The sequence below is a fragment of the Ursus arctos genome, unplaced genomic scaffold (genome assembly GCF_023065955.2).
Source record: "Ursus arctos isolate Adak ecotype North America unplaced genomic scaffold, UrsArc2.0 scaffold_1, whole genome shotgun sequence".
Taxonomy (NCBI): domain Eukaryota; kingdom Metazoa; phylum Chordata; class Mammalia; order Carnivora; family Ursidae; genus Ursus; species Ursus arctos.
Window position 1 is genome coordinate 101978897 of NW_026622763.1, and position 16446 is coordinate 101995342.

Genomic DNA, 16446 nt, shown 5'->3' on the forward strand with positions numbered 1-16446 from the left:
CGGCCCCCTCCCGCCCGGGGGCTCCACGGCCCCGCCCCCGCCCCCCCACCTCCAGCCCCAGGCCCCGCCCGGCCCCTCCTCCAGCCCTAGGCCCCGCCCCCACCCCAGAGCCATCAACCTACCCCCCACCCGCACCCCCGGCCAGCATGGGCCCCTCCCCCAGACCTTCACCCCGATGGCTTGGGCCGCCGGGCGCCCTGCGTGCTGCGGTGGCGGCTTTCCGGGGCAGCCACGGTCCCCCGTGGGCTGTTTTCGACTCCCCACCCCCAACGTCAGCGCCCGGGTAAGGACGGGGGGGGGGGGGGGGGCGGGGGTGAGGGGTTCCCGACCACCAGGCCCTGCCGGAGGACCACGCGGGCACCATGCTAGAGGCGTCCCCCACAGGGCCACCACTCGCCCGGACCCCGCAGCACACAACGTTTCTTGGCCTCAGCCTTCACAGCGCCTTGGGGACCCGAGGACTGGGGCATGTCAGGGTGCGCGGAAAAGGGTGGCTTCCTGTCACCCCGCGACCGGCCCTGCAGGCACCTAGCTGGCTAAGGAGGCTGCTGGGGCCAAGGTGCGGTGCCATCCACCATGGGCACCTCCGGGGCCCAGCGGTACTATTACACAGAGTGGAGATGCTGACACAGAATGGAGAGACTTGTCCCAAGTCACTTAGCTACTGATGTTCACCCCCCACTGCCCATTCCAGCCTGGGAGACCCAAGGAGCATGCTGAGCAGGCAGCCCTAGAGCAACCCTTGCCGCCTGCGGGAGGCCATCTGGGTGCTGGGCACAGATCTGTGAAGAGAGGAGATTCCCTCTCCTCCCGGAGCCTCTATTCTACTGAGAGAGACAAAGCAATAATCAAATAAACTGTTATGCAGTGTAATGCCAGTAGTGATATGTTCTAGAAAGAAAAATTGTTAGTATGTGGGAGCACGGAAATTTGTGAATGAGGGGATGGGGTGGATAATTCAGATCAGGAGGTCAGAGAGGGGCTGCCTGAGGAGCAGACAGTGGGGCAAAGACAAGGAAGTGAGAGCTTGAGTAATGCAGGAGGAGCAGCCATGCAAAGGCCCTGAGGCAGCAATCAGCAAGTGCTATTCCAGGCCTATAGCTGGATCAGAGTTGGGGTGGGGTAGGGGAGGGGGTAACCTGAGTCATAAGGAAGGATGGGAGCAGGTGGGTGAGGAGTTTGAACTTTATCCAAAGTGTGGTATGTGATTGGAAGCCTTTGAGCAGCGGCATAACATGACCTGACTGTTAGAAAATAGCACTCTGATTATTTTAGGGATAAGAGTTTTGTTTTGTTTTGTTTTGTTTTGTTTTGTTTTGTTTTGTTTTGTTTTGTTTTGGGAAGGGGGTAGAGGGGGGAGCTGGGAAACCAGAGGGGAGGTGCAGACTCCAAACATTTCTGACCTCCATCCAAAAATATTCTGGAGCACCCACTCCAATATAGTTGCATTTGTTGAGTATCTAACCCACCCTGGGGGAACATTGAAAAGAATTTATGAAAGTGAAATCAGCTATATTTTTAAATAAATTTTACAAAATTATAAATTTATTTGTACGTTTGCAAAGGTGCAAAAAAGCATTTTGCTCTCACTAGAAATATCAATGTAATTGAGTATGCTTTCTTACTTAAATCTTTTTAAAAATTGAAGAGTAATTGACATACAATATTGTATTAGTTTCAGGTGTCCAACGCGGTGATTCGATATATACATACAATAAGAAAAGGCCACCACAGTAAGTCTAGTTACCATCTGTCACCGTACTGAGTCATCACGATTCTTATTTACTAAAATCTTGGAAAACATTGATTTGAAGGCATGGCCCTCAGGGCAGTTTATTTCAATTCTGAAACTTAGTAGCTGTCACCAAAATATATCGGAGCTGAATGGAGAAAGGGCATCGTTAGCTAGGCTCGCTTAGCCATCATATTCATTTTTAAACTCCATCCACCAGTTGTGCAAGGACTCAGGAAAATCCAGCTGCTGTATTTATGTCTCCTCTGTTGTCAGTTACTTGGTCTTACAAACCAATGGGAAGGTGCGGCATGTTTCTGTTTCATAAATGGGTTCAAAACCCAAGGAAAGTCTACATTTTTAAAACTCTACAAGTTGGGGCGCCTGGGTGGCTCAGTTGCTTAAGCATCTGCCCTCAGCTCAGGTCCTGATCTGTTAGCCACAAAGTCATGTGTCCGTGGAAACACTTTCAGACATTTGTCTCAATGTGTTTACCTGGGAGGAGCAGATGCCGTGAAGGTGAATCTATTTTTCCAATACTTTCCTGGGTGCCTAAAACTGATAGCTCGTGTCTCCTCCAGAAATGCCAGCACCTCGGCCTTTAAGAAGGAGGGCAAAAAAAAAAAAAAAAAAGAAGGAGGGCAAGCTCGGAGGAAAGAGGGAGAGGGAGATTCATGACAGCCGTTTTCGATTCTTTGCCATAAAAATGATTCGTTCTGTGTGGTCTGGAAGTTTTCCTGGTCACACCCAATCTTACTGCCAAGTATCATAAAGATTCTCCTCCGCTAGGACAACCTTGACTTTATGAGGTTAACACCATGAGGGCTCCTGTAGCCTTTTATTTGTCCTCTTGCTTCTAGTTCTCTCCTGCAGTAGTTTGGGTGGGCCAGTGCGTGAGTTTGGGAGGTGCTGCTATCTCTACACCTTTCCCTCACCCAGAATCCTTAAAAAAAAAATCCGGGGGTGCCCTGACACTGTTTTCCCCCGTTTGCAATTGTTCTTATTAAACAAGGCATTCACTATTTGACACATCTTCTCTGCAGTATCCTTCCTTTCCTAATGCACATACTCACACACACACACATGCACACACACAAATGGCTTGTGTATTTCATTATTGGACCAGAACCCAGCAGATACCTTAAGCTGAGACGTGTGGAAACCGTGCAGCAAACCTCCCACACTGGGTAATTTGCGCTAACACGTCTTTCCAGTCTGTGGTAGTGTTTTCTCTACATCTTTCAACAGTATTTGCTGACAAAGAAATGCCTTTCGGTTTGTCGACAGATCATTTTCTGTTCATTGTTTCTGCCATTTTTACTGCGGCAGGAAAAAAACTAAGTGTTTGCCTGGTGGTAGGTGTTTTTTGTCTCCTGCTATTATGCAAGAAACTTTAAAAGAGCTTTCCAAATATTTATCATTGCTTAGGGAAATATCAAAAAAGTACTGAGTTGAAAAGCGCCTAACTTTAAACATCACTGGGAAAAGAATTGCGGGGGTTTGTCTCCATGTTCTGAAAGCTCAGTTTTTAAATACCGAGCTGTCCACGAGGGTTTCACGCTGCTGTTGACTAGCATCTCAGGCACCAGTCACTCCGAGCAAGCCTCCCCAGCAGCCTGGCTCGGGTTTGTTTATGTTTTATATTTGGGGCTAATTTCTCATCAGGTCTGCACGGTGGGTGACGGCGAGCCTGTGTCAGGAGGGAGGGCGTGTGGTTGCTGCCACTTCCGGACTCGCTTCCCCGGGGGGATCACCTGCATCATTTGGAATTCTTTACAGGGCTCTTTTGGAAGCTACTTGTTTGTTTTTGGAGGATTGTTTGTTTAAAACTAGAGCACGTTATCCATAAATCTATTTAGGCAGATGCGCTAAACTCTTAATACATCACAACGAACTGGCAGCGAGCAAACGGGAGGGGATGCCCCTCACTGGAGGGGGTGTCCCTCCCTGAACACCCTCATTCTCTTCCCCCAGGACACCGGCAACCATGTCAGGGGTGGGTGCCCAGATGACCGGGTACAGGGGCCAGCATGGAGCTCGATATTGAATGTGAACCTACTGATTCCCGCGTTAGGGTGGCCCTGCTCAGGGGCGTGGCAAGGCCGCAGATGAGATCAAGCACAGCAGAGCCCAGCACACCACAGGCACGCAGGAGGCCCGACGTCCCTTGAAGCAGATGGGGGACCAGGCATGCTTGGACCCGACAGGACTCAGGCTAAACAGCTCCTGTTGGCTGTGGGTACGTCTCCACTGGCAGGGCTCAGACAGGGGCCCGGAGGGCACCTCAGGTCCAGTCTCCACTCGACCCACGGCCCCAGCTCATGGAGTGCCCCACACCCAGCCCAACACGGCCCAGGCAGCTGATCCAGGATGTGTCATGATGGGGGAAAACAGGCACGCTGTCTCTCAGGAGGCTGCAGACAGGATGCCAGATGTGCCCTTGTCCTGACCTTGAGGCTGACATTCCCATCCGACGCTGTGAGCCCCTCACTCCCCCTTTCCAGAAACAGGTCTCCCCACCTGGCGAGCATCTGCATGGGCTGTTGCCCCTGTGAGGCCGCAACCCCCAATCCCTGCCTTCCAGTGGGCCCCCACCCCCCGGAAGCCTCCAGAAAGGTGTGTGGTATTTTCAGTTGCACCCTCTGATCTAAAGTGGCCCCAGGGCCTGCTTACTCTAGCTGAACAGGGCTTCACACACAGAGCTGCGCACACACCAGGCCAGAGCGCTGACAGCAGGCAGCTGGCGGTCCCCTTGGCATAACCTTGTCACTGGGGAAGCCCAGTCTGTGCCAACGTGTGGCGCACGGTGCCCAGGGACAAACAGTGAGGCTCCCTAGACGCCCCTCAGGGAGGAAACGGCTGCGCTCCTCCCCCGTCCCAAAGGCTGAGGCCACCCAGCGTCCACCCTCAACTGGGAGGCATCCAGGCCCCGGCGGCCCCGGCCTTGCCCTCCCTCTGCTCGCCAGCTCTGCGAGTCCCTCATCAGCCAGCATGGCTCTCCCCTCCCCTCCCTGCCCTGGGCTCCTCAGGTGCGAGAGAAATGGCCACGCTCCGACCTCTCCCTGCAGATTGCTGTCAGCGGTCCCTGCGACGTTCTGGTCCCGCAGGAAGGTGGGAGGGTTTTTTTATTATTATTTATGCAAACTATAGACAAGGAGAGATGCGGCTTAACAGCAACCATGTGACAGTGGTTCGGGGATCCGAGCTGCCTGCCGCCCAATGAATCAGCCTGAGCCGCTGCCAGAGGCTCCCAGGCGGGCAGCAGCTGAGGTTGGGGAGCCAGGCGCCGCCTCGTTCCCCTCCGACCTGATGAGCTCATGCTGGGGCCGCCCAGAGGGACCTGGGCCTCAGGGATGAACGGTGTGCCCGCGTGGCCCTCTGGGCACCTGCAGCCCTGCGTGGGGTGACAGGGAGGATGAGAGGGGGAGCCCTGTGGTCAGGTAGTCCCAGAGCAGGGACCCCGCCGGGACACCAGGGGTGGAGACCAGTTCACTGTAAGGACTCCGCAGGGAAGGCCAGGCCAGCGAGCAGCTAGGTCTGGGGGTCCCCTTCCTCGGCAGTTTCGCAGACGAGGCCAGTGACCTGGTGGACGCTGCCGAGGAGACGCTCTCCTCAGACTTGGCTCAGTCACGAGCTGTCCAAATTCCAGGAGTCCAGGATCCCACAGAAGCTGTGGGACGGGAGGAGGGAAGCTGGACTGGGACACCCTGCAGCCTGCCCTGTCCTGAGCCTGGGTGGCCCGAGGGGACAGTCTCCAGGGCTTCAGACGGCACTCGGCCTCTGGACTAGCCTGGAGCCAGCAGAAGGAAGGAGAAATTGCTCTTTTCAATAAATCTAGAGGAAGTGGGTTTCTCAGACCAATTTGGGGGAGGGAGAGGCATCCAGAAGGGGAGCAAGGAGAGGAGGCACAGAAAGGGTCCCTCCAGCACCCCAAACCTTCAGTTAAGTCTGTGACTCCACCCAGCCTCGTGTGGGTGACCCCTGGTTGGGGGGGGGGAGGAATAAGGGAGCTGCCCAGCATAGGGCGCCTAGTGGCGGGAAAGGAGGCATGAGAGAAACCCACCCCCAAAGGTACTTGCATATGGAGGACCCTGGGCTTCCCAACATTTTTAGAATGGGGGCTCAAGCCATTTAAAAATATTTCATCTAGGGCACCTCACAAGTAGGGCCCCCAGGGCCCCCAGAGCCCTGGGCAGCTGGGTCAGCACAGAAGCAGCCACGGAAATGGCAGAAACTTGAATCTGGCTCCTGAGAACTGGGGCTTATGGCTGCTCAGGGGTACCCATGCCCTGTGCCCCTTCCTGGGTGCCACAGAAATGCCAGGGCCACCAACACCAACACATTCCCTCTGAGCCCCGAGGCAGGAAAGTTTGAGCACACTTTCCAGCTGGCTTCCAATCCTTCTCAGATCTGCACAGAGTGGGTGCTCCTGGCCTCCTTGGCCCTGAGGACTTGGAGTCCGGCTGACACTGCTGAGGCCACAGCTGTGCAGGCCTGGGGGGGGCGGGTGGGGTAGGCTCTCATCAACCCACCGCAGGCAGGCCCACCCCTCACACACACCACCGAGGAGGCCGATGATGCTCCTGGGACCCTGAGAGGGGAAGTCACTTGTCCAGGTCACCCAGCAGTGTCCCCTGGAGTCAAGGTCTCAAAGCCACGGATGGCAGAACCGGGGCCACCGCAGGAACCATGAGGTGCTCTGGGCATGGGCACCCGGGTGGACACCTGGAAGCTTCAGCGAGCTGTGAACTATCCCCCGCTCCTTTCTTTCCCTGCTATTAAATGCTTAGCTGAAGATTGCTTTCTGTCACTCCAGGGAGCCCAGTGCAGAGGACACCCTCCTCCCCCACCCCGGGGGATGGATGGGGCCAGCCCTCTCCAACCTGCCCCACTGCCACCGGAAGGGCCTTCTCTGCCCTCGTGGCCTTCACTTAACACAAGGAAACTGAGGCGGAGCCGGCGGCCGTGCTGACCCACTTTGGCTCCGCCGCCACCGCAGAATCAGTCCGCTAATCCTCGGCGCGGCCGCTAGCGCCTAGCACGGGGCCTGGGACACCTTGCGGCCAGCACCTGCGCCACGCGCGTGGCTTCGGAACAGGACACTGAGAGCTGACGCCGAGTGCGGGATGGCACCCGGAGCTCCAGAGCGGCCCGTCTGAGGACATGTGACTCCCCTCAGTTTCCCTGTCAAAGGGGCGGTCCCTGCCACTCCATCCACCTCGCTGGGTTGCAGTGAGGAGGCTCCCAGGGTCTGTCTGGAAAAGCAGTTTGGGAACCTGTGGGTGACAATGTCACAATTGTGCCCTGCTGGGCCACACCGTGGCTCCGGGTTATATGGCTGTGTCTGAACTTCCTGGGCCCTGTCCACGCACCAGGACCCTGTGCTTCGGGTGCCCTTGGCTTGGGGTCCCTCTGACCTGATGGTCTCCCTCCGTTCTCCCTGAAGAAGCGTGAGAAGCCCGGAGCCCCGGGTAGCAGCCACACCGCCGCTGGAGCTCGGAGCTGGTCAGGAGCCGCCGGCTGAGGCGTTTCTGGAGGCTTCGCGCCTGTCAGACCACAGTCCCGCCGGGTTGGGGCTCCCTGGCTGGACGGGCCTCAGGCTCCAAGCCCCGCGGGGCTCTGTGGCTTCCCGCTGGACCAGCCTCCGGGCCAGGGAGCTCATCCCCTCCCAGGGGCCCACCAACCCGCCCCACGCCCAAGCCCCTCTGGCCCCCTCAGCTGGGCACAGATGGAGGGAGGGGCTCATCCCCAGGAGCGCCAGGGCTTCACCTCACCCCTTCCTGAGGGAGAGCGGAAGTGACCCCAGCGGGCCTGCTGGACGGAGATGGAGGGATGGGTGTTGGGTGGAGATGGGGAACTGGGAGAACCCCTGGGGCACTGGGGGCGAAAGGGCTGGGCCGGGGGTTCCGATTCCAGCCAGGACCCGGGGTCAGACGGCTGGCCGCGTGAGGTAGGGAGGGTCCCACCCAGGTGGGCGGAGAGAACCCTGCGTCCTCCTGCTCCAGGGGCCAGAGGCGCGGTGTAGGACGTCCACGGCTGAGGGATACGGCATGCATGCGCCCAGCACAGCGGGAAGGGGCTTTGAGGGGACACCGAGGTAGTGCATAAACAGCCCCTCTAGCAGGCTCCTAATCCCAGCAGGCCCCACCTCCACCCTTGAGGCGCAGCTCTGCCCTGATTAGTGCGGCCTCCCCTGGCCCCTGGGGTCCTTCTAAGTTCCTGACTCTTCTCTGCAGAGCCCCGCACCCCCAGGGCCACACGATGCCTCTACTCCGGCCCCAGCAGCGGTGGCACATGCGCTTTCTCTCACTCCCCAAGCCTGGTGTGCCCGAGGCTCAAATACTTTTTAAATGTCACTCAAGCCTGAGACAGGGACAGACGTTCTCTAAGCCTGACAGAAGCTGGGCGGGCAAGAGATGTGCCACTGCAGGGGGAGATGGGGACGGGCCACACCGGGCGGCGCTGGGGGGTGGGGGGAGCAGGGAGGGGCTCTAGGCTGTCCCTGAAGTAAGAGAAACAGACCCTAGGAAGAAAGGCAGGAGTCCCACTGGTCCCCCCTCACTGCAGACCCCTCGGATAACCCAGTGCGGCTGCTCCATAGGCTGTCCGCCCCGCACCCCCACCCTCCTGTTCACGATGGGCCGTCACTCCCTCTTCTCCTCCAGCAGGGCCATGGCTGGAGCCTCCCTGCCCACCCCTGACCGCTCCTTTCTCGCCCCTGGAGCCGCCACTCCAGACGAGGATGACTCGATGTTGCATGCACTGGGCCCCAACGCTCTGTAAGTGTGTGTCGCAGCCCCCCACTCCTGGACATGCTGAGCCCAAGGCTGAGGGCTCATGACTGGCTAGGGGACACCGCAGAAGCTCCTGCAGCGTCTAGACTGAGGGGAAGTGAGTCCCAGTGTCATGCAGGGGTATAGACCACAGGGCTAGGTGTTCTGGCACCCACAGCCTGGTCGGGGGGGGCACCCCAGAACTGGACAGGAGCCTAGGCAGGACTTCGGGGGAGGGAGGAACAGGTGGTTGGTGGAAAAAACAGAGGAGCCAAGAGGTGGGACAGGAAGGGACAAGGCCTTCTCTAGGGTCGCTGTTGCGCGAAGGGCCTGAGCCTCCCCACAAAGGGGCCCCTGAGGAAACCAAGGTGACAGCACAGCAGTTTATTGACCAGACTCGGTGGCAAGAGCACAGTGAAGGCGGGGCCTGTACAATCCGGCCTGGCCAGGGGCATCTGGCTCCTTAGAGCCGAACCTGGGGACCCTGGCGTCTCTACCCCGCGCCCTCCTGGAGCCCAACGTCATGGCTGCTCCGGACCCGTCCTGAAGTGAGGGACAGCAGGAAGGCCAGGTCCTGGAGGGGCTGAGAAGGCAGGTGGCGCCCAGAGCAGACCAGCGCCGGGTCCATGCCTGCCCCGGCAGCTGGCAGGGACGCGATTCGTGCAGGGCGGGCAGTGAGGGCGGGCGGGTGGCCAGGCTCACCACACGGAGCACTTGTGGGCAGGGTTCATGGGCGAGTCCTTGGGGCAGTGGAAGGCCCGGCCAAACTCCTCGAACTGGGACACACTGCCCAGCACCCTGGGGCAGCAGGAGAGACCCACCTAGAGGGGGTCCTAGCGGCCACCACACCCCAGCTGCCCCTCCCCCTTCCCGCCTGCTCCGGCCCCAGACACAGGGAGGGGTGAGGCACAGGGCAGGCGGGCGGGCTCACCTGTAGTGCTCGGGTGCGTGCTTGTCGGTCAGCACCTGCAGGTAGATGGACTGTGACCGCCGCTTGATGCACCAGTTCTGGGCCCCGTGGTGGGGGAGGGGAGGAGAGGGAAAGATGAAGCCAAGGAGTCCATTGAGCAAACCCGGCCAACCTTCCCCCCCCCCCCCCCCCCCCCGCCGCACACTCAGCCTTCATCCCCTCTCTGAACCCATGGGGCCATCGCCTCTGAGGGCCGGCTGATGAGACATAGGCAAAGGGCTGCGTCCCCGCCCCTGCCCACCTCCCACCTGGCCCCACCTGGCCCACCTGGGCAAAGGCAATGAAGAAGAGCTGGTTGTGTGTGTACTTGAGCCGGTGCAGCGGGTGCTCCGGGCCGTGCTCCCGCACCCACTTCTGATAGGCCTGCGGGGTGACAGTGCAGAGCTGCGGTGCCCCCAGTGTGGTGACCTGACTTACCCTCCCCCCCAGTCAGCCCCTCACGCACCCCTGTTCTGCAGAACACCCATCATGCCGAGCCCCAGGCTCCCTGCCTTCTACCTTCCCGGAACTGTGCTCCTTCTTGGGATGGCTAACCCCAGGCAGCCCTCACCCCTCCAGGCAGCCCTCCCTGCTCTCCCTGAAGGCAGCCTGGGAGTCCCTCCTTTTCCAGTGGACCTTGTGCCAGCCACATGCCCCGCCCCTCCCAGGCCAGAGCTCCATGGGGTGGGGAGGCAGGGGTGCCTATCCTCATCAGCCCCCACCACCCCCCCACGGGAATGAAGGGCCAGGCAAGGGCAGCTCACATAATAGGCCAGCTTGAGGCCACCCATGTCCGCGATGTTCTCACCAAGCGTGTGCTTCCCGTTCACCTGCCGAGAAGAGAAGAGGCCAGGGGCTGTCTGCGGCCCACTGGCTTCCTCAGGCCTTACCGCCCTGGGCCCAGCCCGCCCTCCTTTCCCTTTCCCAGAGGGTTTAGATGGGGCTCTGACCCCTTTGCACTCCATGTCCCATGAGTTCGTGTGAACTTGGTCACGCACTCAAGTGTGCATGCAGACCCCGGGCATGTGCACAGGGACCCGGGCACACGTGTGTGCATGTAGGTGTGCACACTCCTAGTCTGTGCGCAGCCGGGCCTCAGGGGCAGCAGGGGGGTCTCACCCGCTGGTTGTAGACAGTGAAATTATCGTACAGGTGGACGATGCACTCTGCCTTGCGCAAGAAGCGGCTGTAGGAGGCCTCTGTCCACCAGTGCAGCAGGTTGCCTGAGCGGTCGTACTGGCCCCCTGTGGGCCGTGCGCAGAGTGGCTGGGACTGACTCGCAGCCCCAGAGGCCCCTCCCCCACCCGCCCACTGGCCCACGGGGACAGGAGGGCTGTGGGGTCTCCATCAGCTCATCACCACCCTGCCCCCCCACCGCCTGTCCTTGCCCTCCCCCAGCACCCCCTGCAGCCACCCGCGGGCCTCACCCCAGTCGTCGTAGCCGTGGGTCAGCTCATGTCCGATGATGGTGCCGATGCCCCCATAGTTCAGAGACCTGGGCCCGTGGCAGCAGCGTCAGGCCCCAGCCTCACCTGCCCTCTGGGAGCTGCATGCTGTTGCCCAGGCCCCAGGAGGCCCCCATCAGGCCAAAGGTGGCCCGGGGAGTCCTCACGGTCTTGGGGCACTCATGCCTCAGGGTCCTCATACAACATGTGAAAGGGGCTAATGATGCGTTTGCAGCTGCTTTTTAGGACATCAGTTCTAACAGCGCTGGGATGGGGGAGGGGACCGGGCTGGAGGAAGACATGAGGGAAACTGAGGCACCCCAAGTGGGATTTGGCCTGTTTCCTCATCACTAGGGTCACTCCCCTTTTGAAACACCTAAACGACACCTAAAGGAGCCTCAAACCAGGTAAGGGGGAACTCAGGACATCGAAAAGAAAGAACGAAAAAAAAAGAAAAACCCTACTCATTTTTCTAAACAAGGCTGAAATAAGACAATAGGGACCCAGGATCTGTGGCTGTCATGACTGCTGGGCCCAGCCCGGGTCAGGACACTCTGAGCACCCGGCAGACAAGACTGCAGAGCTGGCTCTGGCTCGTGCCAGGCTGGGTACTCACTGGGGAAAGTCAGGGTCGTAGAGCGTGGGCTGCAGAATGCCTGCGGGGAACACTACAGAGAGGACGGGGTCAGCAGGAGCCTTGCCCCACCTCCAGGCCCGGCCCCTTGCGGGACACGCCCCCTTACCCATCTGGTTCTTGTTGGGTAGATAGTAGGCATTCAGGGCCTGTGGTGGGAGCAGCCACCTGTGGAAGGAGATGGGGGTCAGTTAGGGAGGCCCCACCACCACCTCCCAGCCCGCTGCTCCTTAAAGGAGCGGCCCAGCCTGTAGCCCCGTCCTGCGCCTCCCCCAGGCTGAGCACGCCTGAGCCCCCCACGCGGTCTGCCCCACCAGCCCGCAGGCCTTGGGAAGGAGGCTTTCCCCTCGGCACCTCCCTCCCGACTCCCCCAGCTCTGGGCCAGGCACGCACGTGGACTTGTCCACCTCCTGCCGGATCTTCTTGACTGACAGCTGGATGCCGAAGCGGATGCTGTTCAAGATGTTCTTGAAGTACGTCTTCTCGTGGACCTCAAACTGCGCGGGGCGGGCAGCGCTCAACGGCAGGCGGGGGGTCTGGCCAGACCCATGGTGCAGGCCCCATTGTCCTCCCCGAGGCCACCAGCTGAGGGCCATGCCTCCTCCTGGGCAGTGACGGTGGGCTCCCTGGGGGTCTTGACCGAGGGTCCGAAGCCCAGCCGGACGGTCGGGGCAGGGCCAGGGGAAGACCCACCTCGTACTCCTTATCCACAGCCTCGGGTTTGAGCAGGAAGTCCGGGTAGCCCACCATCACCATCATGTACTGGAGCTGCGGGTGAGACGGTGGCCAGAGTGGGCCAGGGCCTCAGGAGACAGCCCCCCCACCCCCCAAGGGGGAAAACTCTAGGGCCAGCCCAGAGGTGGGGCTCAAGAACAGGGGAGACCAGACCAGGTGATGCCAACTCCACAAGGGGCATCGTTGTTTCTTCTGTTACCCCAACCTGGCATACAGTTGGCACTCGATAAGTGTTTGTGGAACTGAGAAATGGGGACAGGGTCTACTTCACCTTGGCCCGAGCAGCTGCCTTGGTCTCAGCATCCATCCAGTCCAACTCCTCCAGGCGCCGGCCCAAGATGTACTTGATGTCTTCCACAAGCTGCTGTACCTGCAGGGTCAGGGGTCAGGGATCAGGGGTCAACCCTGGAGGCCTTAGCTCTGGGCCCCCCTCCCCGGCTCCTAGCATGAGGGGTACTACTAATTCAGTACCACTTCCTCGGCCTAAGGCTTGGTGCTAAGCACTGAGGGGAGACCTTGGAGGTGGGGATCCAGGCCCCGCACCCCCGACAAAAAGCTCACAGTCTGAAAGCAAACTACCCCAGCAATGATCAGTACTCCCAAGGCCACATCTACTGAGCATGGCAGAGGAGAAGCCTGAGGGGGAAGCCCTCCTGTGGCTGGTAGACCAGGTAGGCTTCCTGGGGGAGGTGACCTGGTGAGAAGTAGTCTGGAGCCCCAGAGGGCTGAGTCCTTGCTGCAAGGGGATATGTGGGGCTCCCCATTCTCAGACCGAGGCCATGGGAGGACTCCATGCCCAGCCCAGCACCCGCACCCAACCCCCAAGCCCAGGGCAGCCTGACCTTGGCCTTGCTGGCAGCTGAGAAGTGCTCATGTACAAAGAGGGCTCCAAGCGCCATGCCAAAGTGGCGGTTGGCCTGGCCCAGGCAGACACGGGCCAGCTCCTGTGGCTTGTCACTGCCCTCCATCTCACGGGCCAGCTCGTGCAGCGCGTCTCGGAACGGCGGTGACAGGTGCTCACTCAGGACCACCACTACACGCCACACCAGGTAGTTGTGCAAGATCCTGAGCGCCAGGTGAGACAGCCAGGTGTCCAGACAGGCCCCCGTGCCAGGGCCGTCCGAGGGCACCACCCTACCCCCTGCAGACCCCCCAGCCTGGGGTTAGACCTAGCCCCCGCACGGGAGTGAGGGTCATTGCGGGCACATGGAGGTGGAACCTGGAGTGGCCTGAGCCCCAGCAGGGAAAGGGGCTGGGCCCCCACACAGCAGGACACACTTCCGCCCCCCCAGAGGAGTGCCAGAGGCTAACTTGCTATGGGGCTCTCAAGGTGACTGTCTGCCTCAGGCCTGGCCTTAGGAGGCCTCTGCTCCTCCCCAAGGAGGCCAGAAACCAGGGAGGCTCTCCCATCGGCGGCCCTGGTGCCGCAGAGCTACAGCCACACCTTCCCTCTCCGAGGTCTGGACTCCCTCAGTCCCACTACCCCCGGAGGAGCAAGCTGCAGCTCAGGCAGCTCACGAGCCCTGCCTGGGGTCCCAGGGAGTAGGGGAGAGCCACGTCTGAATCTGGGGATCTGGACTCCTATTGCAGTGCTCTTCACCTGCCTCCCCAGAGTGGCTACTGGACAGAAGCGAAAATGGGAATTCAAAGCTCACGAAGCAGACAGATGTGGGGTGCAGGGGAGGGGCCCGGAGGGGCAGGCAGGCAGGGGCGGGTGACTGGCAGCGGTACCTGCGGGGTGTGGAGCGGATGAGCTGGGACACCTGCTGCATGTAGTCCGTGGCCAACAGCACCACCTCCTCATCCTCCGAGAAGTCCTCCTGGAAGATCTGGTCCAGCAGCCACTTCCACTGCAGCTGTCGTGGGGGCAGGGGGAGCACAGTAGGGCTGGGTGTGGCAGGAACCACAGAGGACCGGGAGGGAGTCCAGGAGAGGCACGGGGGGACGCAGGAACCCATGGCTCTGGGGAAGGGACAGCCCGGGAGCCCCAGGATCGGTGCCCCCCCATCTCCGTGGGCTGCACTCACATGGGGGGTGATCTTCTGCAACTGCCCCAGCGTCACCTTGTTGTACATGGAGCTGACATCTCGCCTGAGGTCATCGTACTCTGACACTGTGATCTGGAGACAGAGGTGAGCGTTGACCCAGTGCTGCCTCCGGGTCCCCTCCCCTCGGTGCACGTGGTCCCCCAGCTTACATTGGCCAGCCGCTGCTCCAGCTGCAGGATCTCCTGCGCCTTCTGCTCCACAGCGTCGGCTCCTAACAGGCTGAGCAGGCGCTCCATGAACACCCGGTATGCTGCCAGGATCTGCACCAAGAGGGAACATTTCAAGGGTGGGGGTCAGTGTTGGGCCCTAGTCCATCCCTCCTGGAGCCCCCGGCCTTCCCTGCCATCCCATCCCATGCCCCGCACCTTCTCACTCTCCTCATCCTGAGCTAAGTACAGGGTCCTCTCCGGCAGAGTGAGCCCATCCTGGTCAATCTGGGGAGAGGGATGGGGTCAGAGGTCAGAGATCAGAGGTCAACGTGCCAGGTTCCTGCAAACAGACTGATGTTCTGTCCAAATGGCTAGAGGATGGGCCAGATAAATACTATCACAAGCCCCAGGAGCACAAAGACATTACCCCTCCCTCCATCCAGAGAAGCTGGGAGAAACCCCCACCCTTAACCAGCCTAGTCTGGAGACACGGGGGAGGCAGTAGCCCATGCCCCCATCCTTCCTCCTGTAAGCCTTCACCTTCCCCACCTATGAAGGGCACTCGCGGAGCCCAGCCTGAGAGTTGGGGCCCCTGGCATTCTGTCTCGCCCCAGCCCACTGGCACACCCCTCGTTCCGTGCTCTCACGGCCTGCCACAGGACTGGGAAATTGCAGCTCCCGCGGCTCCACTAAACACCGCAATTACTCGAGGGAAATTACTTGCGCCCTCCTCCCGCGCTATGCCGGTATGCGCTCCCCTCCCTTCTCTTCCCCTCCCCTTCTGCACCGGTCGCCTTGCATCGGGCCACGCGCGGCCCGTGCAGGACCAGGGCCTTGGCACCCCCGGTCCCGGGCCGGGCGCCGTAACTGGGGAGGGGGACGCACTCACGCGGATGACGTAGCGCGAGGAGTTCCTGTCGTCCAGGCTGACGGTGAGCGAGAAGAGCGCCGCGGCGCTGTACACGCCCTGGGCCTTGTACAGCAGCCGGTTGAGGTCCCAGAGCGCCGCGGCCCCGGGGCGCTCGGCGGCGCCGCCCAGGTCCCAGCCCCCGCAGTCCTCGATGACTTCGAGCATGGGCCGCGGGCCGAGCCGCTCGATCTCGCGCATGTCGAGGCACGAGCGGAAGAAGGCGCGCACCTTGCGCTGGGCCGCGCCGCCCGGTCCACCCCCGGGCCGCGCCAGCAGGCGCCGCAGGCGCTCCTCGTTCTGCTCGCCGATGGCCGCGATGGTGCCGTAGGTGAGCTTGTCGTCGGGGATGGCGTGGCGCCGCAGCCAGCCACCGCACGCGAAGGAGTAGAAGTCCTGGCATGGGTCAATGCTGGCGTCCAGGTTGTTGGCCAGGAAGCGGGCGGCGCGCGCGAAGGCCTTGCGCTCCGGGCAGCCCTCGGAGCAGCCGCCGCCGCCGCCCGCGGCGCCCGGGCCCAAGTACTTGAGCGCCAGCATGGCGGCCAGGATGGCGCAGAGGCCTGCGGCGAACACCAGCCCCGACAGCAGGCACACCTCGCGACGGTTCCAGCGCGGCAGCCCCGCGCGGGCCCCGGTGGCGCTGCGCCCCGCGCCCAGCGGGAAGCCAGGAGGTAGCGAGGCCCCGCGCGCACCTCCCGTGCCGCACCGGCTCACGTATTTGACCTCCTGGAACTCGTCGTAGTGCGCCGTCATCGAATATGGGGTCTCCATGGTGCCCCTGGTACCGCCGCGCAGCCCCTGGCGATCTCAGCTACAGGATGAGCTGGGCCGCCGGCCTCCTGGCGAGCCTCCGCATGGCTCCCAGGCGCAGCTGCGGGAAGGGTAGACTCAGGTTCAGTGAGGCACTGGGGCCCGACGGGGCCCACCAGCACGACGAGGAGGGGCACAGGCCTAGGTCCAGAGGCTGGAGGCCACTCCGTGTCTTCAACAGGGAACGGCCCTGAGTCCCGGCCTCCCTCATCCACTCTGAGAATGAGGAAAAGGGAAGGCTCAGAGTGGCCACCAGCTCCCGCC

General features: G+C 61.1%; 1 protein-coding gene across 1 annotated transcript; it reads right to left on the reverse strand.

Annotated features, from left to right (window-relative positions):
* Window positions 1–8881: 8881 nt before the first annotated feature.
* Window positions 8882–16212, reverse strand: ECEL1 (endothelin converting enzyme like 1). The gene is made up of 17 exons (XM_026490060.4): window positions 15355–16212; window positions 14682–14750; window positions 14466–14576; window positions 14296–14388; window positions 14000–14124; window positions 13111–13333; window positions 12540–12638; window positions 12227–12301; window positions 11933–12030; window positions 11643–11701; window positions 11516–11567; window positions 10882–10949; window positions 10574–10698; window positions 10219–10284; window positions 9743–9838; window positions 9437–9513; window positions 8882–9303 (listed from the first exon to the last, which is right to left on the reverse strand). The coding sequence occupies exons 1-17, from the start codon at window positions 16141–16143 to the stop codon at window positions 9204–9206; spliced, it is 2325 nt and encodes a 774-aa protein (XP_026345845.1). The 5' UTR covers window positions 16144–16212; the 3' UTR covers window positions 8882–9203.
* Between the last annotated feature and the right edge of the window lie 234 nt (window positions 16213–16446).